This window comes from Sminthopsis crassicaudata, chromosome 3 (assembly GCF_048593235.1).
Source record: "Sminthopsis crassicaudata isolate SCR6 chromosome 3, ASM4859323v1, whole genome shotgun sequence".
NCBI classification, from domain to species: domain Eukaryota; kingdom Metazoa; phylum Chordata; class Mammalia; order Dasyuromorphia; family Dasyuridae; genus Sminthopsis; species Sminthopsis crassicaudata.
The window spans coordinates 17,910,392-17,937,776 of record NC_133619.1 but is presented as its reverse complement, the minus strand read 5'-3'; the positions used below and the strand labels follow the sequence as shown (position 1 = coordinate 17,937,776).

At 38.5% G+C, this 27,385-nt stretch overlaps 1 protein-coding gene across 2 annotated transcripts in view; it reads left to right on the top strand.

Annotated features, from left to right (window-relative positions):
• Positions 1 to 27,385, top strand: part of IFT80 (intraflagellar transport 80) — an 85,453-nt gene that overhangs the window by 46,211 nt on the left and 11,857 nt on the right. For both annotated transcript variants that reach the window (XM_074298101.1, XM_074298100.1), the window contains exons 8-17: positions 5,707 to 5,886; positions 8,432 to 8,550; positions 10,535 to 10,609; positions 16,240 to 16,403; positions 19,483 to 19,547; positions 22,143 to 22,278; positions 23,479 to 23,626; positions 25,399 to 25,570; positions 26,355 to 26,444; positions 26,538 to 26,710. In XM_074298101.1, the coding sequence (XP_074154202.1) occupies positions 5,707 to 5,886; positions 8,432 to 8,550; positions 10,535 to 10,609; positions 16,240 to 16,403; positions 19,483 to 19,547; positions 22,143 to 22,278; positions 23,479 to 23,626; positions 25,399 to 25,570; positions 26,355 to 26,444; positions 26,538 to 26,710 (1,322 nt within the window). The remainder of the gene's footprint in view (positions 1 to 5,706; positions 5,887 to 8,431; positions 8,551 to 10,534; positions 10,610 to 16,239; positions 16,404 to 19,482; positions 19,548 to 22,142; positions 22,279 to 23,478; positions 23,627 to 25,398; positions 25,571 to 26,354; positions 26,445 to 26,537; positions 26,711 to 27,385) is intronic.

The following is a 27,385-nucleotide window of genomic DNA, read 5'->3' as shown; positions in this document are numbered from 1 at the left end:
ACGGGGGAAAATGGGCTCATCTGGGCCTATGCTGTTGGCCCCGACCTGAAGGGTCATGGCTGAAGTGGGATCTGGGTGAGTGGGCCGTGGGGCTCGGCCTGTGGCAGGGGCCATCACCGTGCTGGGGGCCGTGGATGGAAAAGCGCCCCACGATGATCCTTTGGTCCCTGGGGTCTCCTTGGGTGCCTTTGTCCCTGATGTGACTAATGGGTGGTGCTGCATTTACCGAAGGTCACCAGGAGATGTCACCATCTAACTCAGGAAGTTTCTTCCATTTCAGACTCTTGTTATGTAAAATAGGCTTTTTTTTTTGTTAAACCACCTCCTAAGGTTGTTATGAGAGTCAATGAGAAAATAAAAAAGCATGTTGTTATTATTAAATTTTTTACAATTTTTTTTGTTTTTTACAAAATTTTTACAATATTTTACAAATCTTTACAAATTCCAGTTTTGCTTAGGCCCAAGAGAAGAGATCTTGTATAAATAAATTTTATTGAAACACTCATGTAAGCTCAGAAGTTTGACATTATACCAGCTTAACCTTACCCTGATATAGAGTAAGAGTTATAATGTTTAAAGGAAATGATGATAATTTATTAGAGTAGGCTCTAAAGGCATTTCTTCTTGTGCAGCCTTTTTTTTTTTTTTTTTTTTTTTACCCTTAAATGTATAACATAAACCTTTCCAAAAGAATGAGCTCTCCTAGTACTTGGAGAAGAGAGGAGGCCAGAGAATAAGTCACTTAGCATCAGAGGGATTTGGCAAAAACCAGACTGACCTTAACAGTCAACTCAGACATCTTTATTGGGGCCATTATATGGGAAGAGGTTGAATCAGCAAATTGTCTGGGAACTACCCAGAAGCTTTTTCCTCCCTTCTAGAATATATCAGTTGAAGACATCTAATTTAATTAGATATTATATTTTATAAATTAATAATAATAAGGGATTTATGCTTATATGATTATAGAAAAATGTTAGCTAACTTTTATTTTTTAATGTATAAAATTCAGCTAATCAAAAATAAACTGCTTAGTTTGGGCAACAAAAATATCACAAGATACATAAAGGAAATTTAAGTTGTAAAGCACTTAAATTATAAACTGTAACTTAATTTCCTATTCTGTGATTATGATGCATGAAAGTAAAGAGAGAAAAGTTACATACAATATTATTTTATTGGGTATTTGCTTCAAAATGGGAAGAAATGTATTTTGCTCATAATTAACTTTAACTGTGTTCCTAGAGGTCAAATGTAACACAAAGATTTTTAAGCACATGATCTAGTTATAGAAGAAGAACAAATCATTAAGTGTGTTTCCAAACTCCTTATGTTAGGGAACATAAACCACAGCTGACAATTTTGAAAGAATTATGCTAGAAAGGATCCAAATCAGAAAGCTTTCAAATTAAATTAGTGGTTTTTAAAAATTACACTAATTTGTTTAATCTATTGTTTCTCAAAGGAAGGGGGGATGTTGCTAGGGAGTTCCAAGTTCATCAAGTCTGCAAGCTGAGCTCCCAGGAGCTGCCAATGGGCAGTGATCTGGAGAGCCCATCCATGGAAGGGCTGGGGTGGGAGTCTGTCCCACCTGGCACTGGTGAGCAGTTCCCCTGGGTCCACACTGGCCCCTCTCCTGTGCATCTCCTGGTCCTCTCTGTCCAAAAGCTTCCCCCTCCACTCCCAGCCCCTTCCATTCCCACCCTCTTTCCCTCTCTCCCTCACACACTCAGTTCTTTGCATGGTTTTTCCCCTAGTTTGAAATGGGTTGGAGACTAGTTCCTTAGAAGGAGAGGTGAGGGCCTCTGGCTGAAGGGATGGCAGGGCCGCTGGGGGCCTGCTTGGGCCCCTGGAGCTGGGGCTGCCCAAGCCAGGGCTCTGGGGTGCTGGCCCTTTGGGCCCTTCCACTTTACTCTTTGCCAGCACCGGATTCTCTGCTCCGGTCTTCTCCGTCTGGTTCATTCCCACAGGATCCGCTTTGCATCAGGTTTCCAGACGCACGCGTCACACTGCCTTACACAGCTCCCTTTGCATATCCAATGGTCTTCCATTCTGGCTCCATTGAGTTTGTGCCTTCTCCCTCACCTCACCTACTGGGTCAGCTGGTGAGCCCCAAAATTCTGGCCCACCCTATCCCTAAAGGAGGGATCATTTTATCGGTGCATTTGGCATCCCTTGCCAGCACGTCTCTGACCTTGTCCTCTTCCTCTTTGGGCAGAGTTGGATGAACTGACAAGGCTTCTGTCCAGGGATGAAGCTCCCCACATTGCTAGATTGATCACTGGGATGGTCAGTAGGCCCGAGGCCTCTGGTAGCCAACCTTTGAGCATCCCCCACATGCCTTCCCAGTGAGGCAGATAGCAGACTGCTCCTCCTTTGGGTCGCTCCGCTTGCTGCCTTAGAACAGGCCCTCCTAAGACCCCTGGCCATTCCCGGGGACCCCTCACTTTGACCCTGAGCCTTGAGTCCCCCTTGGGCTGTGCGCAATATTTGGTCCTGCTCATTGGGGACGTAGCACCTTGTGAGGTGACTACACAGGGAGGCCAGAGGGTCAGGGGACTCCTCCAGTCTGGGAGTCATGCCGCCTGGTTTGTGATTCCTTCTGCTGGATTTCACTGCTTTCATGTCAAGGTGATCCTAGAGAAGACAGATAGGCATTGCCCAGCCCCTTCTATTGGCACGTTTCAGGGGCCTGAGAAGGACGTTGTGGTCCTGGGCAAGCCGTCCTGCTGCTGAGGACCCTCCGTGGTGCTCTAGGACGGTGTATGAAGAGCCACTGGTCCCCACACTGATAAAGTCGCCCCTCGGGACACTCCCCTGTGTACCTCTCCCCCTAAAGGAGAAAAGGGGTCTTCAAAGCAATGACTGTTCTGGGCCCATGTGGAGAGGGAAGCTGGAGCCGCAAACTGTGAATGGGAGCCAGAGGTCTGGTCACAAAAGTGAAAACTGTTCCCTGAATTGGTGTATCCCTGAAAATTATTGATAGGTGTATCCCTGAAAATAAAGGGGCTTTGAAGTTGTGTTGTTTAGTCTTTGTTGATGATTGTCCATAGTCCTATTATGTAGTCCCTAAAGCAAATCCAGCCCCATGTAGGAAATAAATGTATACATTGTATTTGTATACAAATGTATACAAAGTCCAGCTTGAGCACTTGCTTTACAATTCCTTTGAATTTTATTTAATTTGGAATTTCTTCTATTTACTGTTTAGTTCATTTTGCTAGAGATGAATATTCTGTCATTCCTTTGAGACTTCCTAGGTTTAAAGATGGGGAAGAGAAGAAGGAATAGCAAGTTTAAGTTAGAGAGCTATAGTCATCCCTTCACATTGACAGGCTTTATATTTGCAGTCTTGGTTATTTGTGGGTCAGCCTTTAATGATTAAATGGGAAATTTTGAATATCTGTGGCATACTGTGGAAAATTGCACATGAGACGTATATGGAAAGAGGACAAAAAGGAATTAGTCACAATTACAAAAATAGCATCTATGTTTTGTTATATAAGTAATACATAAATTTATTGAAACAGTTAAATTTGTTTAAAGATTTCAGGATGCTAAAAACCTACTCAGGACTGTGCGCTCTCCTGGGAAACACCTCTGTCTACAATGATGGTTTGTGCTTTTCAGAGAGAAATCTGGGAAGCAGGTGCTACAGCTGCATACTATTTCTTGTGCATAAAACCGGCAACTTTTTATGTGTGCAGTCTGTTGTTTTTCTTGTTTTGTCTGTTAAATATGATCAGAATAATTAAAAATAAATATTTGGGGGTCCTACGTATTCTGATGGAAGTGGATATCTTCAACACTAAAGAAGATCCAACTCATTTCCAGCTGATCAATGATGGACAGAAACAGCTACACCCAGAGAAGGAACACTGGGAAGTGAATGTAAATTGTTAGCACTACTGTCTATCTACCCAGGTTACTTATACCTTTGGAATCCAATACTTAACGTGCAACAAGAAAATGGTATTTACACACATATATTGTATCTAGGTTATACTGTAACACATGTAAAATGTATGGGATTGCCTGTCATCGAGGGGAAGGAGTAGAGGAAGGGAGGAGAAAATTTGGAAAAATGAATACAAGGGATAATGTTATTAAAAAAAATTACTCATGCATATATACTGTCAAATTTATAATTATAAAATTAATTTAAAAAGTGGAAAAAAAAGATTTGGGGGTCCTAGAATTATGCATATTTTTCACATGCACATTCACGAATCCCCAGGACTGTTGAAAGACAACTGTAGGTGGATGAAGTTTTCCTTCACCATATGGGACTTAGTTTGGATTAAGGATTTCTTCATTACTTTTTTACTTCATTACTTTTTTCATTATGAAGAACCACACTTTCCCTCTTTCTGATACTAAAATAATATCACTGGCAGTTATGATTTTAGATATGGCAACAATAATAATTAATGAATATTAAGCAAAGCATGGAAAAATTATGTTTCACTAGGTACCACAATGTTCCAGTTCTGCAAACCCCGATCTGCTGTTAGGAAATGTGGTTTTGATTTTAAGTTGATCTGAGACCTTGATGGAAGTATATATACTTGGATGCATCCACTCATACGATTAGTTTTATTGGGCTCACCCTCTGGAAGAGGATGTTCATCATAAATCCTTTAGAATTATCTTGGATCTTTGAATTGCTAAGCCATTCACAGTTGATCACATTACAACATTGATGTCATAAACAGTATTATTAAATATATTACTAATTATACATGCAACATTATTAAACAAGTATATATATGCGTATATATACATATATTTATACATACATATATACATATATATATATGCATATATATATATATTTTACTCTCAACTTTTAAAGGAAAAAACTAGTCAAATTGCAAAGGTACATTGATGTTGGGGGCAGCTAGGTGGCGCAGTGGATAGAGCACCAGCCTTGAATTCAGGACCCGAGTTCAAATGTGGTCTCAGACACTTAACACTTCCTAGCTGTGTGACCCTGGGCAAGTCACTTAACCCCAGCCTCAGGGGGGAAAAAAAAGGTACATTGATGTAACATTAACATTCTTTTTTTTCAGAGCTAGATAAATCTAATAAAAAAGTAAGAAATATGTAGATTTTTAAAATTGATGGAAATTCCATATTTGAAAGATCTGTGTATAACTTCATCATGGGAATTAAAAATAGAAATGTTTCTTAGCCTTCTGAAAAACTTGCCTGATTCTGCTCATTTCTCTGGCCCCCTCTCAATGGGTTGGGCCCTTTGTATTTTATTGAGGTTTATTTATCTAGGACCTTGCTGTTTCCCCAGTACTTGTAGCCCTTGTACCTGGTAGGTGCTTAATAAAAATCTGTTCAGTTTTGTGTCTGTTGACTTTCCCTTTTCTACTTAAGCTTTGATTAAAATATTAAGGTAGTATTAAAATTTTTTAAAGCATATTATTTTAAAATTAACATCAATGGGGGTTTTTTGCTGTAGAAATTTTGTGTTCCTCTGGATGATATTATAATTTGTAATTAAAGTAATTTCCTTTTCTTTCCAATTCTTGAGCATGTACTGTTTTTATATTATTTTAGTACTTTGCAGACATGATGGCATTTATTTCTTTAATAAAATGGTGTCAAGGTGAAGACATTTTCATTACTTTTATTATTTTTTTTAATAGGTTAAGGACAGTCCTTAACTAATTTCTTTGGTCTTGTGTTCCCTAGTGGTCATATGCTTTGGAGAAACCGAATACCGGCAGCATATTTAATATTGCTTGGTCGATTGACGGCACTCAGATTGCCGGAGCTTGTGGGAATGGACAAGTAGTGTTTGCCCATGTGGTGGAGCAACGTTGGGAGTGGAAGAACTTCGAAGTGACCTTAACTAAAAGAAGAACCATGCAAGTATGCATTTATAATTGCTTTGCAATGGTTGGCTTTAGGGCTGTGCAACTACTCCAAGACGTATCTCTTAACACTGAAAGGCATCAGAACTGGGGTCACTGTGGGGACCAGTGGGTACCATGGAGGCTCATTCTCCTATCTGCAGAGGTAGGGTGAGGGGGTCTAGTCACTGAGAAGGGATATTAGTGTTTCAAAAAAGTGTGGGCAAAACATTTATCTTAGGAAAAGATGATTGATGTAGTTCACAAAATAAGACTGCTTTCAGAAAAACTATAAATGAAATTTTTATATAAGCAGTTACAGTTTTAATGTACTTCACTTGTATGCTAAAATATAATTTTTTCACAAGGATTTAATTTATATATTTGATTATTATGCTCTTAGTTACTAGTCATTGCATTTTCACAATAAGGACAATTCTGCTTGCAACTTATCTATATGAACAAATGACTAACCTTCTCTATCTCCTTTTTTTGCCTCTCCCCAGTATACTGTGCTCCACTTACCTGAACCATTGAGAGTAGTCTCTCACCATGGCACTTTTTTTTTTTGTTGTGCAAGGCACAGTGAGCATTCTATGCTTCTCAAAGTGCTTACTGGTCCAAAATTAATTATTTCCCTTCCTCTTTATTCAGAACTCTCATCCCTTTATTCCCTCCTGTCATGAGGAAGATGATCCCTCATGACCGTCCCCAGAGAGATGGGATGATCTCATCCCATGAGATGGGATGAAACAGCTAGCTATTAAGAGAAAAATATACAAATTAATTAAAATCAGATTATAAATGACTGCTAGCTTTTTGATCTTTCTAAATATAGTTTCTAATTTATAAAGGATGCAAAATCTCTAATTGGTAGAATTTCAGACAACATAACAAAATAAAGAGAGAATGAATTGGGGCAATGTAAGGTAAGCTATTTTTGGCCAGAAAAATAGTTTGGAGACATATTTGTCCAGTTTTATATATTGCCTCAAAATTTAGGTTTCTTTTCCCCATAGATTCTTTAAAAATTCTGAAGTGTAATAATATGGTTTTGTACCAGGGGATGGAGAAGGCTGTGAATGGCAGGGACTCTGAGCCTTTGGTAGATTAGAACTGCCTGCCTTTCCTCTCGAGCGTGTAAGTAGCAACCAGGTGAACTCAGTTCTGGGAAAAAGGCTTCATTAATAGAAATTATTATTTTCCTATTGCAATCAGGATTTTTCTTCTCCCAATTAAAACATTTAACAGTTTATTTTACCTGTAAAGAATTTTGTTATTGTCAAAAGGATAGTGTCTTGCATACAGTAAGTTACTTTAAAAGTGTTTGCTAAATCAAATTGAATTGCTGATTAAAGTTATCCATAAAGAAATACAAGTTAGTAGTTTTATCACTAATTTCCAATTATTACCATTCACAACTCATTCAACCCTAGTTTTCATTTCAGTGAATATAACTAGCTCTGAATCTTCCTGAGTCTGCCAAAACCTGTTTATATCTCAGACTTGAAATTGTATTTGACCATTATTAAAATCTCTGAAAACTACTTTTCTAGGCTTTTAACTCACAGGTTTTCAGCCTTTTTTGTCATATCCTAGATCCTTGGGCAGTCAGTCTGATGACCTGTGGCCCTCTTCTCAGAGTAACATTTTTAAATGCATAAAATAAGACATAGAGGGTGATAATGATTCTCTACAGGAATTTGTAAAAATAAAGACGTCATCCTTTGTCTCAAATCCAAATTTACAGTCTTCCTGAAATATGTCCATAGGTAAGAGCTGCTTTTAAAGAGTCTTGATGGCCACAGTTTTGTCACACTGAGACTCTCACATCCAAGTACCCAGCTCTCTTCAGTCCCTTGGCATAAGGAAGAAACCTGTGTGGTTTAGCAAAAGCCAGAAGAGAGATTGTGGCCTGTGGCCAGCATGATCTTGCTTACTGTCATTTCCCAATCAGTAACATTTTACTTTAAAAGAAGAACAATTGTCCCTCTTCCATTGTGGATTTAGCTTCCACATGGTCACTAACTGCTTTTCTCCTTGCTAATAACTCTAACTAGTTTCCCTTTCAAAGCTTTTCATTTTTATTGGCTTCATACTATTTCCAGAAAATATCATTTAAAACACATTGATGCAGAATTTGGTGTGCTACCTAAAAAGAGATATAATACAGCTTCTCTATAATATCGAAATTTCCAGGCCCATGTGTCATATTACTTTAATAATATCCCAAAGTATAATCTTGGCTTTTTTTCCCCTACTGGCACGACTTTGAAGATAATTTTTCCCCTTGTGATCAGTGATAACTTTAGCTTAAGACTTTTGCTACACGTAATTACGCCTAGATAGTTTTTTCAATTTCCTGTATTCTTATCACTTATTTTTTATTGTTCATTTCTTATTGAATTTCCTCATGTTCTTAAAAAGTAATTTTCCCAAATTATTATGGTCATTTAAAATTTCATCCTATTTTCCAATTTGTTGCAGATTCTTTCTAATTAAATATTATTTTCACATTTGATGTGCACTAAATGTTCTTTAATAACATTTATTTTACCCATTAGGTTCGTAATGTTCTTAATGATGCAGTGGATTTATTGGAATTCCGTGATAGAGTCATCAAAGCGTCTTTGAACTATGGACACTTAGTTGTTTCAACATCTCTTCAATGTTATGTGTTCTCGTAAGCATCTTGAATTTCTAATTTATTGTTTTATTTGGCTGTAGGAACTTAACATAGTTTAGTTGTGAGATGAAGAGTCCAAGACATTGTTTCTCAATAACTAATTATTGATTTATTAATTAGGCTAGCAAATAATAAATTGATGGTCATTGGTTTCTCTCAGTAACCATTGTGACAATCAAATGCTCAAATGCATTTGGAAAAGTGGGTGTCTGACAGGCAAAGATCAACCCTTGATTGGTGAACAGTCAAGAGGCGGTGGACATACTTAGGAGGAGGTGGCGACAATGAAGACTAGGCCAGAATTTGTCTGGATTAGATTCCCTTTACACTTTGAGGAGAAATAAGCTTTCCCATTTGGCTGGAGTCTGCCCAAGATGGAGGAGAATGCTCTCAGGGCTTGGCCACTCTCTTGGTCAGCCCTGTCCTTCAGAGGCTGCTTTGACCTACAAGGTCTGATCTTTGAAAGAGGAAGCAAAAAAAATAAACCTGGATCCTGATAGCAGTAATAGGTTATTAACACTCATTTCTCTACTTTGACGTTGATTTTTTATCTTTATGACATTATTGTCACTGTTACAAAAATCTTAATAATTTTATAAAATGAAAAACTTTATGAATTTATTTTAAAATTTATAAATTGAAAAATTGATAAATGTTTTGTTTTTTTCTTGGAGCTCGGTGTTACTCAGAATAGTGAATATATATTGTTATTATATATTAATAATATGCATATAATTAATGAATAATATATTAATAATATGATAACATACTATTATGATATTATTTCATAAATTATTATCTGTTATTAGAACCAGTAGATAAGTAGTTCTCTCTTAAGAACTTTAAAATAGATTGTGTGACATGGGGGATACTGGCACAGGATTGCGCAGCATGGTGTGCCCTCTTCAGAGAAGGGGCTGTGCCAGTCTACTCAGAACGTCAATAAGGACTGTTTGTGTCCGAGCTGGGGCCAAGCACTCCAGCTTGTATCGGTCTGATCGGCCACAGTCGGACGCCATGACTTTGTTTTAGCGTGAGGCTTCATTTTAGTCCTCTGTGAAAGTGAGAGCAGCAGCCAGCCATGATCACACCAAATCTGGCCTCCGTGGTATGATGGCCGACTGGTATCTTGTGCTCCAGCAAGCCCATTATACTCTCAGGGATAGAACTGAAAGGTGATGAAAGAAACACCTGGTCTGGAGAGGAGGAGCGAGATGGCTTCCCTAGGAGCTGTGTGTCGGTGCCGTCACATTCTCACATTGAAGAAGAAGCAAACTGTCAATCAGTTTGAGTTCCTCTGAGACAGCGTCTAGGAACTTGCAGCTGTGGGGGACAACGTCCAGGGGATGTTAGGAGACGAGGGGTCCTGGAGTCCAGGCCATTCCTGAGATCAGCCTCCCCTTGGTGACTGGCAGCTGTCACCATTTCAGTACTTCTCGACAAGCTGCACCTCATGCTCCACCAGAGATACGTTCTGAAGTCAGGGAGTTTCGTGGCTAGTTAGGGGGGTGCAGTGTACTCACAGAAAGTTTGTTTAAAAACAACTTGGGACCTATGTTTTGATTTATCCTTATTTTCTCTAATGTGATAGGATGAAAACTCTTCTTTTGAACATAGGTTGGTTGTCATCCTCAAAGAGTCTTAATAAGCACACATTGTAAAACTACTGGACAGAGCAGATTAGATGAAGGGAAAACATCGTCCTAAGACATTTAGACTGAGACTCTCTTGGATCAATTAAGATTTCATGAGGATAGCTGTTCTTTTAAGAATGAAATTGAAACCAATTTTTTAAAAAAGAAATATCAATTTGTAACCAAAAGCACTGCATTTTCAATTGTACTCTCAAAATGATCTATTCAACTTGCCAGAAAATTTTTTATAAAATATGAACTTACAGAAAACATCTAAGTGAATTATTTAATTGTTAATTATTTTGTATTTTTGAAATGTTAACAGACATCTTTTATTTCCTTTGTAGTACAAGGAACTGGAATACACCACTTATATTTGACCTGAAAGAAGGAACTGTTAGCTTGATTCTGCAGGCTGAAAGGTAGTTTGTTTATTTTAATATTTGATTGTTCAGATTTGGGTTAAAATATTGCATATTCTTTGCATTCTTCTTAGTCATGTGGTTCTTTAATACTAGGCTCAAATCAAAAACAACTTACAGTTTTAAGAATCTTAATTAAATTTCATAGACAGCTCTATGAATGTTGTGTCTCATTGAATATGGTACAGTTTTCCTAGCAGAATATATTTTTAAAAGGGAAAAAAAAAGAGTTATTTGCTTTTGCTTTTGACATCTAGTATTAGAAAAGAGAATTATCTATTATTAGTTGGTTATTTTGGTAAAAACTTAAAATAACATGTCATGAAACAGAAAATACACAGAATAAACAATTGTATTTTAGTTTAAACTGTGTGATATGTTTTTGCTTTCAAAAAATTTCTACTTTGGGGGCAGCTAGGTGGCAGCCTTGAATTCAGGAGGACCTGAGTTAAAATCTGATCTCAGACACTTAACACGTCCTAGCTGTGTGACCCTGGGCAAGTCACTTAACCCCAGCCTCAGGGGGGAAAAAAATTCTACTTTGATATCATTATAACTAAAATACTAAGCTTAGAAATATTAGAAAAATAATTTTTTCTTCAGGGAAAAGTTTTCTCAATCAAAAAAATAAACTTTCTCTGTTACTCCTTTATTTTAAACTGTAATCTCTAGTTTACACAGTATTCCAAAAATCCTATCTTGCATGAATCCATTATTATTCTTAAACAATATGGACACATTATATCTATTTATCAAAGAGTCAGAGGCCAAGTAAAGGAGCACCCCTATTACCTCTTCATGCCTAAGCTTGCTCTCATACAGCTTTAAAGTCACTCTTAAGACTCTTAAGAGTCTTTGAATTCTTAATGGTCTTGGCTATCAGATTTTCCCTCCTGTATTATATGGAAAGCTAGAAAAAGAAGATTGTGAAGAACTTTTAGAGGATGGAACATGTATTTTCACCATAGGGAACTATATGGGCAAAAGCATGGGAAGGGAAGTGCAGAGTAAGTTCATGAAAAAGGGAGCAATTTGGCTTTATAGAAGTTTACTATAACTAGCAGGAGAATCTAAAAAAGAGGGATGGACTTAGATTTATGTCCACCAAACATGATTAAAATGAAGAAATAAACTTCATTTATCTAGGTATTTGATCTAGACAATTATGTGGAAATGATAGTGAATTCCTTCAAATTAACAAAACATTTGTTACAGAAGCAAACTTTAAACTTTGTATTCTGCTGAGTTGGTAAATGAGTTGTGATTGTGTAGAATTTTTCTGTATTTGGGTCTTAGTCTAGTCTCTAAATTAATAGTCTTTATAACATGATTACATTTGTAAAATTATCTTAAGAGTTTTCCATTTTGTGGGATGACATACTGATTATATCAAACCCCAGAAGATTACAGGACTGTGTTAGTAACATCTGTAATTACTCAAAAAAGATTAGTAATCCATACAGAAAGGGTAAGTGGATGAAAAATGCCTTTTTTTCAGCTTGTGGCATGTGGTTGAAGGTTAATTCATTGAGGTAAAAATATATCAATAGATATATCTGGAACATTCACCCTAAGACAGCAAATTAGGCTCAAAATTCTATATAGGAAAAAGAAATGCCAGATTTCATTTAAGAAAACATAATAGAAGCTGGAGTGAGGTGGAGCTGAGATGCTGGGACCCAACTTTCTCACTGTTCCTGTCAAAACAAGTTAAAAGTAATACCTCCTGTCAAATCTCGGAATGGCAGAGCCATCCAAAGTCAGGAGGAGACATTTATCCAACTTGATTGATGACTGTTGCCCATAATCAGTTGTGAGAAGAATGTTGGCCCTTGTGGCTGCAGAAAGTAGGGGGCTGGTCACAGTTCCAGGGCCAAGAGGAGTAGAGTACTTGGAAGCTGTGGAGGACCAAGGGCCCTTTGTGAATAAAGACCAGAGTGCAGATTAGGAGAGCAGTGACCAGCCTCTCCCTAAATTTTACCATTTGGAAGCCCTGAAAACTTGCAGACTCCCAGAACTAGCTCTGCAAAGAGCAGCACAAAAAATCCTCTCCACCCCAGATGAACAGAGCCCAATTGTAACATAAAGTTCAACAGCAAGAAAAGAGCCCGATCATAAAAAGCTACTATGGTGTCAGAGACTACCAAGATATAAACTTAGAATACAAGGAAGAAAAGTGCTGATTGGACCAAAGCTCAACAAGTATTTTGAGGAATGAGAAGATAAAAATAGAGGAAGGGATAAACAGAAGAAAATAGGATGAAGGGAAATAGTAATAACAGTGAATGTGAATGAGATGAGGCAACTAGAAAAAGAAAGTGTTTGTACTAAAATGTTTTCACAAGAGACATATTTGAAAGAGATACACACAATGTTAAAATAAGGAAATGGAGTAGCATATGCTTCATATGAAGCAAAATTCAAGGGTAGCAATCATGATCTCAGACAAAGCATAAGCAAAAATAGACCTAAGTAAAGGAGATAATCAGGGAAACTACTCTTTTTGCTAAAAGTACCATAGACAGTGAAGTAAATTACAGCAAGTTTTTCTGATAAGAAATTGGGTCAAATTTATAAAGTTAAGAGCCATTCCCCAAGGGATAAATGATCAAAGCATTTGAACAGGCAGTTTTCAAAAGAAATCAAAGATTTCTATAGTCACATAAACATGCTCTAAATCTCTGAGATATCATGTGATACCTATTAGACATGGCAAATGGTGGAGGAAAAGAGGGAAAATAGTACCTTAATGAACATTGGTGGAGGAGTGAACTGGTCTAAGCATTCTGGAGAGTGTCTGGAACTGTGCCCAAAGGACTATCAAACTGTACATGCCCTTTGATCATACCTTTTTTTTGTGTGTGAATTCTTTTTTTTTTTTCAATTAAACTTTTTTTATTATAGCTTTTTATTTACAAGATATGTGCTTGGGTAATTTTTCATCATTGACAATTGCAAAACCTTTTGTTCCAACTTTTCTCCTCCTTCCCCCTACCCCTTTCCCCAGATGGCAGGTTGACCAATACATGTTAAATATGTTAAAGTATAAATTAAATACAATATATGTATATATGTCCATACAGTTGTTTTGCTGAATAAAAAGAATCGGACTTTGAAATAGTGTACAATTAGCCTGTGAAGGAAATAAAAAATGCAGGCAGACAAAATAGAGGGATTGGGAATTCTATGTAGTGGTTCATAGTCATCTCCCAGAGTTCTTTCACTGTGTATAGCTGGTTCAGTTCATTACTGCTCTATTGGAATTGATTTGTTTCATCTCATTGTTGAAAATGGCCTCATCCATCAGAATTGATCATCATATAGTATTGTTGTTGAAGTGCATAATGATCTCCTGGTCCTGCTCATTTCACTCAGCATCAGTTCATGTAAGTCTTTTCAGGCCTTTCTGAAATCATCCTGCTGGTCATTTCTTACAGAGCAATAATATTGCATAATATTCATACATCACAATTTATTCAGCCATTCTCTAATTGATGGGCATCCACTCAGTTTCCAGTGTCTGGTCACTACAAAGAGGGCTGCTACAAACATTCTTTGTGCATTCCTTTTGAAGATACTACTTCACCTGTACCCTAAAAAGATTAAAGAAAAAGGACATCTTTGTAAGAAAATATTTGTAGTAGCTCTTTTTATGGAGAATTGGAAATTGAGGACACACATCATTTGGGGAATGGCTGGACAATTATGGTACTTGATTGTAATTAATACCATCGTACGAGAAGGAAGGACAAGGAGACTGGCTTCAGAAAAGTGTGGCAGGACCTCTGTGAGCTCTGTGAGTGAGAACATTGTATGCAGTAACAGCAATGCTGAGAGGTTATCAGTGATAAAAGACCTGCCTCCTCTGATCCAGGGTGGATCCAAAGGACTCATGACAGAAAATCATGGTGTGGGTATGGGGGCTGTGCCTTGGATGCAATCCACTGGGGGCTTTTTCTGTGTTAGCCATACCACTTGTTCACCACGTAGGGAACTTTGTGGAAGCTACTCCTGGAAGTGTGAACAGGTCCCAGCAGGGTAGTGTGGGGGCTAGGGGAGTGAGGGTAGGCTGTCCCATGGGAAGCTTGCGCATGGTCTTGGGCCATCGTGGCTCAAGGCCTTCTCGATTCCTGTGTAACACCCGACCTGGCCAGGGATTGGGACAGGGAAAGTGCTTGGTCTTGCCGCCATCCAACTGGCTTCTTGTGAGTAAACTCCCTTCAGCAACCCAGTCTGTCTGATTAACTCTTATAAAGCCTATTAATAACCATGCGGCTGCGAGCCCCTTTCTTTAGTATCTTGGTGTTCTCTCTGAGGGTATGCTGTTCTATAATTGTCATAATGAGGGGAGGATAGTCTGCCACCTCACATTTGGTGCAGTGGGCAGGATAGTCCGCCCCCTTCCAACAATGGATTTTGGAAGTTCTTCATACGAAATAGCTCTTCAGAAGCCTACCAGCAATCTTTCTTAAAATGTCTTCAAGAAGAAAAATGACTCACTTAGCATATGCAGAAATAATTTCAGGAGATAGTTTTATAGATTCCTTTTGGAATGAGTCTTATATGTTGGAAGTTAAATGCTAAATTCTAAAACTGCAAAGCAAAAAAAATGAATTTCTTTGGAAAGTACAAAATCGACTTATAATATTCCATTATGACCAAATAATGCTTTTAAAAAAAGTTTAAAATTTCATCATGCGGTTGCTTCTCAAACAAAGCAATAATAATTAAAATTTATTCTTTAACCTGGACTAATTGAACAAGGAGCCATGAATGCCAGGCTAAGGAAGCTTTGCTCAGAAGACAGTTAGGAAACAATTGGGGAATATGGGCATGGTGGCGTGACCAAACTCGGCGCTTAGTAGGAGGGGTCACCTGGAAGGAGGCCGTTGTCAGGTAGGGAGGTTACTGTAGCTGAGAAGAGAAGTGACCAGTGAAGGGCCTGAACTAGAACCCACAGGGCTTGTGCTTGTGTATGAGATGGCAGGGAGGGAAGAAGGATAGACTGCGCCAAGATCTCAAATGTGGGAGACTCAGCGAATGACAAACCCAGTGACAGAAATAGTGACGTCAGAAGGAGAGGCACGTTGGGGAGGAAGACTAATAAGTTAGGGCCTGCTGACTTTGAGGTTCCAGCAAGACTGCTGTGGGGAGATGCTGTATCTCTGTAGAGATAAGTTGGAAGTTTTGGAGGCGTTTGCACAGGTGATCATCAAACCCATGAATGAAATCATGAGATGTTGAGAGAGAGATGATGGGAACTGAAGCTACACTGGGAAAAGCTGTTTTAAAGAATTGGGAAAATGTGGAAGGAATTAAAAGTTAGGTTTAGCAAAAGGGAGATTTTTATGTTTTAGAAATCAAGGGAATAGAAAATATCCAGGAGGAAACTCTAGAGTGGTAAGTATTATAAAACATTGTTTAGTAGGAGGAAGAAGTTTTAAGAAAAGATTTTGGAATATGGGAATGAGGGCACATTACTAAGAGGACTTGAATTGAAGATGTCTGGGTGGATTGTTATTTTTACACTTCTTCATTTCAAAGCTGCAAAAACTTGTTCCAAATGATGTAAAAGAACAACATCCATAGAAGAATTTGGAAAATTAATTTGTCAACTTTTCTATTTATAGGCATTTTCTTCTTGTAGATGGAGGAGGCATCTACTTATATTCTTATGAAGGACGATTCATTTCCTCTCCAAAATTTCCTGGGATGAGAACGGATATTCTGAATGCCCAAACAGTCTCTTTAAGTAATGATACCATAGCAATAAAAGACAAAGCTGATGAGAAAAGTATGTATATTTTCAGTGCTTACCCACATTCTAATTAGGTTCATGGAAACATATTGTTACCATTGAATGTTTCTTGGGTTTCAAAGATCTGTTTTTCTCCCTGTGTGAATACTCACAGAGTTTAAACACCTTGTGACTTAGTGAATATCTGTCAAGGTTTGCTGTGACCAACCTCTCCAAATTTAGCTCTGCTGGCCTTGGAAAACAGACCTTGTAAGCCAAGCCCATGTTAAGAGCCTTTCCAACCTAGTAAAGTAGAGACTTCTAAAAAAACAATTGAAAGCATTGTTATTATTATTTTTTTATTTTTTACTTTTTGATGAGACAATTGGGGTTAAGTGACTTACCCAGGGTCACATACATAGGAAGTGTTAAGTGTCTGAGATCAGATTTGAACTCAGGTCCTCCTGACTTCAGGGCTGGTGCTCTGTCCACTGTGCCACCTAGCTGCCCCTGAAAGCATTATTTTCAAAAAATATCCCCAGGTTCAGACTTCATAGGCAACAACAAAAAGTGATGAGTTTTCTTGATTTTTGTTTACAGTAGATTAACTTTCAAACTTAAATATTTCTATTACAACTCTTACACTAAAATCAGTACTTGTGGACTTAGATTGAATTGGAACAAAGGTTATAAATCATTGTTCCCTTGCCAGCCTTAGTGTGGCGGTGACCAGAGAGTGATGAAGGTCCAGAAGCGCTGCAAATGCTGGTGAGTTTTGTCAGGTGAGAAAGGGCTGTGTAGACCTGGCAGTAGATCGCACACATGTCCAGGAACCAACCCCGCTGAGTTGAGGGGCGGGCATCACTAGGTGAACCACCATTTTTAAGGCATACAGAAATTCCTATTTGGCTTTGAAATATGTTGGCACTTACCTATATGTAAAGGGTTCATATTTGTTAAAGGGAATCTACATCTAGCAAAACTATATTATAAAGGGTCTCACTGTGCCAGAGAGTTGATATAGTGTGGACTCAGTGTCCTTTAGTTACATGTAGCTGTTAGTGTGGTAGAGAAAATGTATCACATGAATGTAAATCTAGTCAGGTTGGCGATATAAAAAGGCTCTTCAGAGCAAATCTAAAACTGCCGAGGAGCATTAGCTCCAATGGGCGCCGCAGAGTGCCCCTGTAGAGCCAGCTCCCTGGTTCCCCTCCTCCGGCTCACCCGGCAATGTTAGGAGAGGGCACCATTCCACCTCCACCAGTCAGAGCCACCCTTTGTCTCCTGTTTTAAGTAGCAGTTGGGGGTTTTTGAGTGGTCCGGCTTGGGCACAACTTCTGACAAGCTTCAGAGCATGCAGGGATTAGAATATAATTTGAGATCTGGTATTGTTAGTCTCCTTTCCTTCTCATTTTTTCATTGATGCTCTCTTGATGTTCTTGATCTTTTGTCCTTACAGATGAATTGTATTTTTCTAGCTTTATAAAGTAGTTCAGCACTGAATGAGTAAATTAGATAGCAAATTTTATTATATTGGTTTGGCCTACCCATGAATATTAGTATTTATCCAATTTTTATCTTATATTTGTGTGAAGAGTTGTTTGTTTGTTTGTTTATTTATTAGTGAGGCATTTGGGGTTAAGTGACCTGCTCAGAGTCACACAGGCAGGAAGTGTTAAGTGTTTGAGTCTGGATTTGAATTCAGGTCCTCCTGACTTCAGGGCTGGTGCTCCCATCTAGCTGTCCCAAGATTGTTTTATGATTATATTCACATCATCTATAAAAAATAATAGATTTCTTTCCTCACAGTCTGTGTTTATTCCTTCAACTTCTTTTTTATATCTTATAGCTACAGTTAATATTTCTAGCACAATACTAAGTAAAATTGGTGATAAATGGACCCTCTTCCCCGGACCATCTTGTCCTACTCCCCCATCTTATAGGGGAGGAGTCCAGAGCCCAGCAAAATTAAGTGGAGATGAACGGTGAGATAGGTCAGAAGTGGCGGGACCAAAATTTGAGTCTGGGTCATGCAAAAAAAAAAATCATGGCAGATGTCATTACCAGACCATCCCATTTTCAGGTTCCACTTAATCAGCCCAATTTATCAACGTTGCTAATCCACCTGGAGCCAGTATGACCAGTATGGCAGATAGGCTGCCGGCTTTGGAGTGAGGAGGACCTACCTTCAGATTCTAGGTGTGGGAAGGAAGACGAGTGACTTCACCTGTAGGGACTTTAGGCAGTTCTGTAAAGCTGCAGTTGGCCGGGAGATCGCTGCTCGGCCTTGGGAGGTCGAATTTTCCTCATCTTTCATCTCCTGCTCTGGTGAAATCAGATGTCTGGCCCCCCTGGAAAAGGACAAGACCCGTAACTTGTGCCTCGTCCATATCTCTGCCTTTAATAAAAATCAATGTTAAAAAATTTTTTTTGTTTAAAATTGACCTTTTTATTTCTGCTAAACATTTATTTGTGGAAAATAACTGTGAAGAAACAATAGAAAGTTATAGCTATCTTCTGGTTGTAACTTGGAGAATGATAATGTACTTTACGTGAGATAAAAATGTAAAGGAGGGACTTTTCTTCGGAATTTATTAGCTAACTTGGGAGATAAGCACATTCTTGCCATTAGTATGTAGATTGGATTTTTTTGCTTTTATAATTTTTCCTAAATACAGCAGAGTTCACAAGCCAGATTTGGATTATCTCTGATTTTCCTTGTGAAACATTGTCACCCTAGTTTTTAAAAAATAGTTTTAATTTCTGGGATGTATGTTTTAGGAAATCATATTCAATCTATCCCTATTTTTATGTGAAGATTTGGGCCTTAGTAGTAAATGTGAGGAATGCATTCAGAATCCTCTTGTATCTAGAGAAAGTTATGGCAATTTTCAGTAAGAATATGACAAGTTGGGGGCAGTTAGATAGTGCAGTGGATAGAGCACCAGCCCTGAAGTCAGGAGGACCTGAGTTCAAATTTGAACTCAGACACTTAACACTTCCTGGCTGTGTGATCCTGGGCAAGTCACTTAACCCCAATTGCCTCAGGGGAACAAAGAATATGACAAGTTATTGAAATTTACAAGTATAAGAAATGTTATATGATACATTAATTGATGTTATGATTTCTTTTTAGTCATCTTCTTATTTGAGGCATCATCAGGAAAACCGTTGGGTGATGGAAAAATTCTTTCACATAAGGTAATGGATGTTAGGCAATTCTTTTCTAAATAATGTGAAATGTTTATGCGCTTGAACCTTTAAAATATCGATCATTTTGTAGATAAAGTGGATATAGTTCAACTGTATAATTATAATCAGTGTTCTCTTGTACATGAAATGTTTTGCCTAGAAAAATATCACAGTTTAAATAATCATTGACCAATGTCTTCAATAGGGAAAGCCCATTTGAAATTAAAGAATTGGGATCCTATTTACACTTAAGTTATCTAGGATTATAAGTTGTTTCATATAAGTGAAGTATTTTTGCTTTGATTAAAGTGATTGATAGCCACGAGCAAATGAAGCTATTTGAATTTCATTATATCTTAACGTTCTTCAGCCTTTATTTTTTTTTACTTTTTACTATGTAAAATACATTTAAGCTAGAAAATGAATATTTTTCTCAATAGAAGAATAAAAAGACCAATATTGATGGATTTACTCAGTTATTTAATTGCTACAGACTCTTGATGATCACTATGATGTGACAGTCCAGCTACTGTAGCTGGGATGGGAATCCAGAGAGGCCTACTGCCCCATCACTGGCCTGTCTCCTGTTTGCTCCCCTTGAACCCCCTCCCCTCCTTGCTGTCAGTCACCTCACATTCTCTGGGCCATTTATTTTCTCTTAAACATCTGCCCACTGAACCATTCAAGGTGGGGGGCTGTGAACCCTGGCCCACTTGTATCAGCTTCATGCTTGCCTGCAGCTCAAGCTGGAGCCCCTCCAAATGGAGAGCATTTGTCTGTAGGATCAAGATTTTGCTGCAGAAGACAAAGGCACCGACCCTGGCCATAGCTGCAGTATCCCTTCAAGTCTCAAAGCCACTTGAGTGAGTCTGCCAGAGAGAGTATGCACTGATCCAAGCATCATGGAGCCCAGACTTGGAGCCGCTCTAAACTGGGCCCACATCTCTGCTCTCGACCAAACCAAGATGGGATTTGTGGTCCTGCATCTGGAAGTGGGAGGGAGCCACCAAGGAGGAAACCAGGACCCCCCCCTCCTCTGAAGGTCACCCAAGGGCAGAGCTCCTCCTGCTCTTGGTGCAGTGCTCTTGCCCACTGTATCATGTTGCCTTCCTGAAACTCACCATTTCCCAATTATCCAGGCAGGTGCATGATGGATATCACAATCTGCCAATTAGAAATTGTCATTTGCTGGGGGAATTTAAAAAATTTATCTTGACCCTCAAGCAAACTTTTGAAAAATTAGTATTTTCCCAAGCTAGAGATAGGTCCCAAAGTTCAAGTACAAGCAGGCTCAGCAACAAAATTCCAACGCTTTGGAAACTGAGTCTGTAATTAATTTGGAATGAGCTTACAGTGATCATGCAAGTCTTTTTTACTTAAAATAATTTTTCATTGACCAAGAATTCTTTTTTTTTCTTCTCCCACTTCCCTCCACCCACTGGGGAAAAAGAGAGCATCAGATAGAGACAAAGAAAAATGAATCATGAGCACAATTAAGCAAAACATTCCCACATCAGTCATGTCCAAATATGCCTTTCTTATTCTACATATTAGATGTATGGGCAGATTTTTTAATCTGTTCTTTGAAATAGACTTGGACATTTAGTTGATCAGAATTCTTCAATTATATTAATATCATAATATAAATTGGTTTTTTGTTCTGCTTACTTCCCCACTGCCTGAATCCATAATTCCTTTCCATGTTTCTTAGAAACCATATTTGTCCTTATTTCTTCAAGCATGGTAATGTTCCCTCACCTTCATTTAGCCGTTCCCTAGCTGATCTGCATCAAGGCCAGACTATCTACTCCCACTGGGATGAGCAAGCCCAGACTCAATGGAACCCTATAATACATGCCATTTTTTATCCCATCTATGGATTTTGTTATTGATTCTTTCTTTTCCTCACAAGCATCATCCTTCTGCTTGATTCCTTCACTGGAGTTTGAAGGTCAATCAGATGGAATTGGAGACTGTCCTGGACATCTCTACAACAGCCTGCAAACAGTCCTCTGACTGCAGTCCAATCCCTTGGAATGGAAGAATGGGGTTGTTTATCAACTCAGAATCTTCCTCACTGGCCATCTTTCAGTCTAACAGACAGGGCCATTCAGCTGGTGATCCTCAAAAGATGGTTTTTCACCTGGAACTTCCAAACACTTGTTGAAAAACAGAGTTTTTCACTGGCTGCTGCTCATGGAGAAAGACTTCTTCCCTCCTCTCCCATAACAATTTCATTTTTTTAAATCAAAAAGCTGGAGGGATTTTTAGTAAGGAAGTAAACAATGTCCAGCAGGATTTTGTGGGCCAAGGCTGGGGGTAAGAACTACAGGCTGCAGAAAGTGGGATAACTGTGAGCCACATGTAAACAGAGGGGGATTTCTTTTCCCAACTTGGGATTTATCTGTGCAAACTCCAGAACCAGAGCTGTGATGCCTTTCTGAACATCCTAAGTGGAGGCAGGCTCAGCTGAAAGGGCTTATAGTAACTTGGCGAGCAGATGTGACATTATATCCAGTGTATATATGGAAGATTCTAAAATTAATATTTATACTCAGGGGAAAAACCCTAATCATACTTTTTTTTTCCATTTTTTAATCTTAGAATGAAATCTTGGAAATTGCTTTGGATCAAAAAGGACTTACCAACGAAAGAAAAATTGCTTTTATTGACAAAAATAGAGATCTTTATATCACTTCTGTTAAACGATTCGGAAAGGAAGAACAAATTATTAAACTTGGTAAAAAGAACTTATTTAAACTCTCCCATTCTCTCAACAACTGCTTTGTCATGTGGAACATAAACTTCTCGAGGGCAGAAACTATTTTGTGTTTTTGTCTCGATATCCTAGTGCCTGAAACATTGCCCTATACATAATAAATGCTTTTCAGATGTTGAAAAGTATATGTTAATATTTGGCTTATTCAAATAAACATAGGAATTTAAGTGACTCTTAATCTTAACTAAGAGACATTTGGCTCAATTCACAAGGCTTGTTTTCTGCTTATGTGTCCCAGAGTTTGACCTTGCCAATTGAAAATGTTATGACTCAAGAAAAAAACAGCTCCATTAACTATCCTTCTGAAATGTTTTAAGAAGGATTTTTCAAAAAGTTTATGTTTCATTTATCATGCACTGAGGAGATGTGATGACATAAAAGGATGGGATGGGGAGGGTGGGGGTTGGACTTAAAAAGGCAGATATTGTCGGTCTGTTGTGTATAGTTTGCTTTTTTCTTTTAAGGATACCATAAAGTCAACCTGTAACTTAAAAAAAAATACTAGGGGAGCAGGACATCATTGACATCAGCTGCTTTAGAAAGATTTTAAAAGTACACACACGTATAGACACCCACATGTACACAAATGGAGAGAGAGCCAGCTTCAGAGCCCAGAAGATCTGGACCTAATCCTACACCCACCATATGTTGCCTTGGTGATTCTGGGGCGGGTTCCTTAACCTCTTACGGGGCAACTCTCTGAGCCAAGCCATGAGGGGCAGCTTGGTGGGGCAGTGGATAGAACCAGACCCCAAGTCAGGAGTCAGGAGCATTCAAAGCAGCCTCCGGTGCTTGTGTGATTGTGGGTTAGTCATTTAACCCCAGCTGCCTTGCCAAAAACAAAAAAAAACAAAAAAACAATCCCTTGCAGAGAAGGTGCCAGCCTGAGGTCATGGAACATAAGTCCTCAGTGGCAGTGAGACCAGGCCCAGACTTAATCCTCACACTTCCACCTCCCACAGCAAGCTGTAAGCAAGCTGCTGGATAATTTTACGTGACTTTCAGAATTTTTCATAAAGTTAATTTTAATAATTCATTTCACAAACATTTCTAATAGGAATGTTATTAATGGTAACTCACAAGTAACAATTATCAATGTATTTTACATGGTATCAGTGAAAATCCTGTGTAGCACAGTTCTAATTGCCTTTTCACGTGCAGGTACGATGGTGCACACTCTGGCATGGTGTGACACCTCCAATATACTTTGTGGACTTCAAGACACTCGTTTTACAGTGTGGTATTATCCCAACACAGTGTACGTCGATCGAGATATTTTGCCCAAAACGTTGTTTGAAAGGGATGCGAGGTAACATCTCTTTTGCATGAAGCAGTATTTATTGTAGCTAATAAACATACAAAAAATGCTAAATCTGTCTTTACTTAGAATTTTAACAGGGGGAAATGTTTCAGCTATCGGATTCAGCTCATTTAGTTCTGCCCAGCTTTATTTTACTTAAGTAAATGATGATGTTTTGTGAATATTAAATTGCCAAGTGTGTTGGGTGCTATTTTTTCTAGATATTTATTTACATACAAATACTAAGAAAAATTAGTACATATTCATATTTATAAAAATTTTATAGATACATACAAATAAATATCTCTAGATAAAGACACATATCTTCATGTATAGATAAGTAGATACACATAGTTACCTCCTTACCCAACCGGAGATGAGCAACTCTCTGGATTTCCAAAATTTTTAGTTTAACTATTTGGTCATGAAAAGTACTAATAAAAATAATTTTTCATTCAAAAATATAGACTTTGAATCTGGGTTCATGTCTGCACAGCAAAGCTCCATTTTTTAGTAGAATTTACCCAAATGTTTAATCTTTTTCAGGGTATTTTAGAGGTTGGGGCAACTAGATGACTCAGAATAGAATGCTGGGCCTGGAGTCAGAAAGGTTCATCTTCCTGAGTTCAAATCTGGCCTAGGACACTTATTAACTGTGTGATCCTGGCCAAGTCACTTAATCCTGTTTGTCTTAGTGTCCTTATCTGTAAAGAACAAGGAGAAGGAAATGGCAAATGCTAAGAAAACCCTATATGGGGTCACAAAGAATTGGACATAACTGAAATGAAAAAACAACAAAGAAACTTTTTGGAGTTACTGAAACTCCTATTGAACTTGACCTTTTAAAAGAGTTATTGCTGAAGAGTCTTGTGGAATATTAAGTCTAAAATCCTCGAGGTCATTCTTGTTCATCTCTTATAATTATGAAAATAACAGAAAACGTACAATTCCTCTTGCTTTTATTTATTTACCAGATATATGCATGGGTAATTTTTCAGCATTGACAATTGAAAAACCTTTTGTTCCAACTTTTCCCCTCTTTCCCCTCACTCCTTCCCCCAGATGGCAGGTTGAACATTCATGTTAAATATATTAAAGTATAAATTAAATACAATCTATGTATACATGTCCAAACAGTTATTTTGCTGTACAAAAAGAATTGGACTTTGAAATAGTGTACCTGTGAAGGAAATCCAAAATGCAGGCGGACAAAAATAGAGGGATTGGGAATTCTATGCAGTGGTTCACAGTCATCTCCCAGAGTTCTTTCGCTGGGTGTAGCTGGCTCAGTTCATTACGGCTCTATTGGAGCTGATTTGGTTCATCTCATTGTTGAAGAGAGCCACGTCCATCAGAATGGATCATCATAGAGTATTGTTGTTGAAGTATATAATGATCTTCTGGTCCTGCTCATTTCACTCAGCATCAGTAACTATATTATTCTTGAAATGGAATGATTTAGTGTTGAAGAAGTAGAATCTCAAGCTGTTTAGAATCCATAAATGCAAATGCTTCTCAATTTAAACCTTAAGTATGTAATGGCTTTTGATATATCATATATTCTTATACAAGTACATAAAGTAAAGTACAGTTCATTTTAATTATAAATATTTCTTTTCACCTACATATTTGAGGACTCCGAAGGCAGTTAGTACTGTATGGATAGGGCAAGATGTATAATTACCCCCAGTCTATAATAGTCTATAGAAAAATTTATTCTTGGAATACAGTGCCCATTTTCAAAAATTTGAAGTAATTTACATTTACTTTTTTTTTAACAGTGAGTTCAGTAAGAATCCTCACATAGTGAGTTTTGTTGGAAATCAGGTAACTATAAGAAGAGCAGATGGCTCTCTGGTTCACATCAACATATCACCGTATCCCGCTATTCTTCATGAGTATGTTAGCAGTTCAAAATGGGAAGATGCTGTAAGATTATGTCGATTTGTTAAGGTACGTTCAGTTGAGTTAAGTTCAGATGAACCTGGATGTTCACTTTGTCTTGCATTATTGTTGCATTTTTGGTGATTATGTAGCTCTTGGGGCCAGAGTGGAACAGACGGTGGAGGAGCAGTAGAGGGATGGGACAGGGGGCTTCATGTTCTGCTTCCTTTCCAAAGGGACTTCTTCTCAGAGTCTCTTTCCTTTGGGCAGGGAACTGGTGCTGGGAGTAAGATTCTCTCTCAGAAGCTTGCTAGTTCTGTGGCCTTGTAACATACTCTTTATCTGTCAAGTGGAAGGGTTGGACTCAGGGATTGCAATGTTCCTGCCCACTAGAAATCTGTCATCCTTCTGAACCACTATGGAGAAGATGATAGAGCTTTCTTTCAAAGAAACCCACCTTTCCTGCTAGTTCTTAAGATCAATTAGGTGTATTCTTCAAAAATGAAAAGACAAATCTTAAGGACTCCTGACAACACATGCAATGGCCTACAACCCAATGTTGCCATGAGGGTATATTTTTAATGTAATTAAAAAAACAAAACAAAACCTTTTTTCTCTCAGAAATTACTTTTAATTAAAATGAAAACCTATTTCTGGTGTTTCTACACTTATCCAAAGAGACTCTCCATAAACTAAAACTATTTTGAAGTTTACCCTTTGGAACACTTTGTTATTGCATTTACTTTTAAAAACTAAAATACAATTACAGCGGTTATTTTAGTTCTGATACTTAAATTGTTTATTTTACTGCAGCTTGATCACGAAAAACTCTCCTCCTCCTGTTTTGCTTTAGGAGCAGACAATGTGGGCTTGCCTGGCTGCCATGTCAGTGGCCAATCGAGACATGACGACTGCAGAAATAGGCTACGCATCCATAGGGGAAGTAAGTAGTTCTGTTCGTCTGGGTTTTGTAGCTTGATTTAAATCACAGGAGTTTCCTTCCCCTTTTGAATATGTCTTCTTCTCTTTTGTCCAGATTGACAAGGTCCAGTACATCAATTCCATCAAAGACCTTCCATCCAAAGAGTCCAAGATGGCCCACATGCTGATGTTCAGCGGCAACATCCAGGAGGCCGAAATGGTGCTCCTTCAGGCTGGCCTCATTTACCAGGCGATCCAGATCAACATCAATCTTTACAACTGGGAAAGGTACTGACCCAGCCACAGGAGATTGTCAGGCTGTCCACAACTTGGGAGTTGTGACTCCAGTAGGAAAGGCTCGCTCTAGGGATGGGTTTGGACAGATGACCGTCCATGAGCCAGACCCTTTAGTCAGATGGTGTTTGCTTGTTGTTGTAGACTTGGAGGTGGGATGAGGATGGGGGCAGCGGGAAGACTCCAGTGGGTCAAAACCCGGCTCCTGATGGGCCACAAGGTACGATCCTTGTGTATCTGGCACATGCTCTAGGTGACTCTAGGAGGCCGAATCTTACCGCCATTCCATTTATGGCTCCTATTTAGGGGACAGGTCCTGTATACCAGGCCCTGCGCTAAGAGCTTCACCATTACCATTTCCCTTAGTCTTCACACCTGCAGGGAGTGAGGTTCTGTTATCATCTTCTCTTGTCCCCAGCCAGTGGCTGGCCAGGTCTTAACTTGTGCCCACTTGAGGCCCTCCTGCCAACCTTCTGCAGGAAGCCTTTCCTGGTCCCTTGGAAGTCTGGTGCCTTCTCTCTGTAGAGTATTTCCAGTCTCTCCTGTCTGTAGCGTATTTGTACACAGTATTTGCATGTCTTATCCCCCATTTTATACTCTGAGATCCTTGAGGACAGGGACTATCTATCTGTTACTGTCTTTGAATCCCAGCTGCTGGCACAGTGCCTG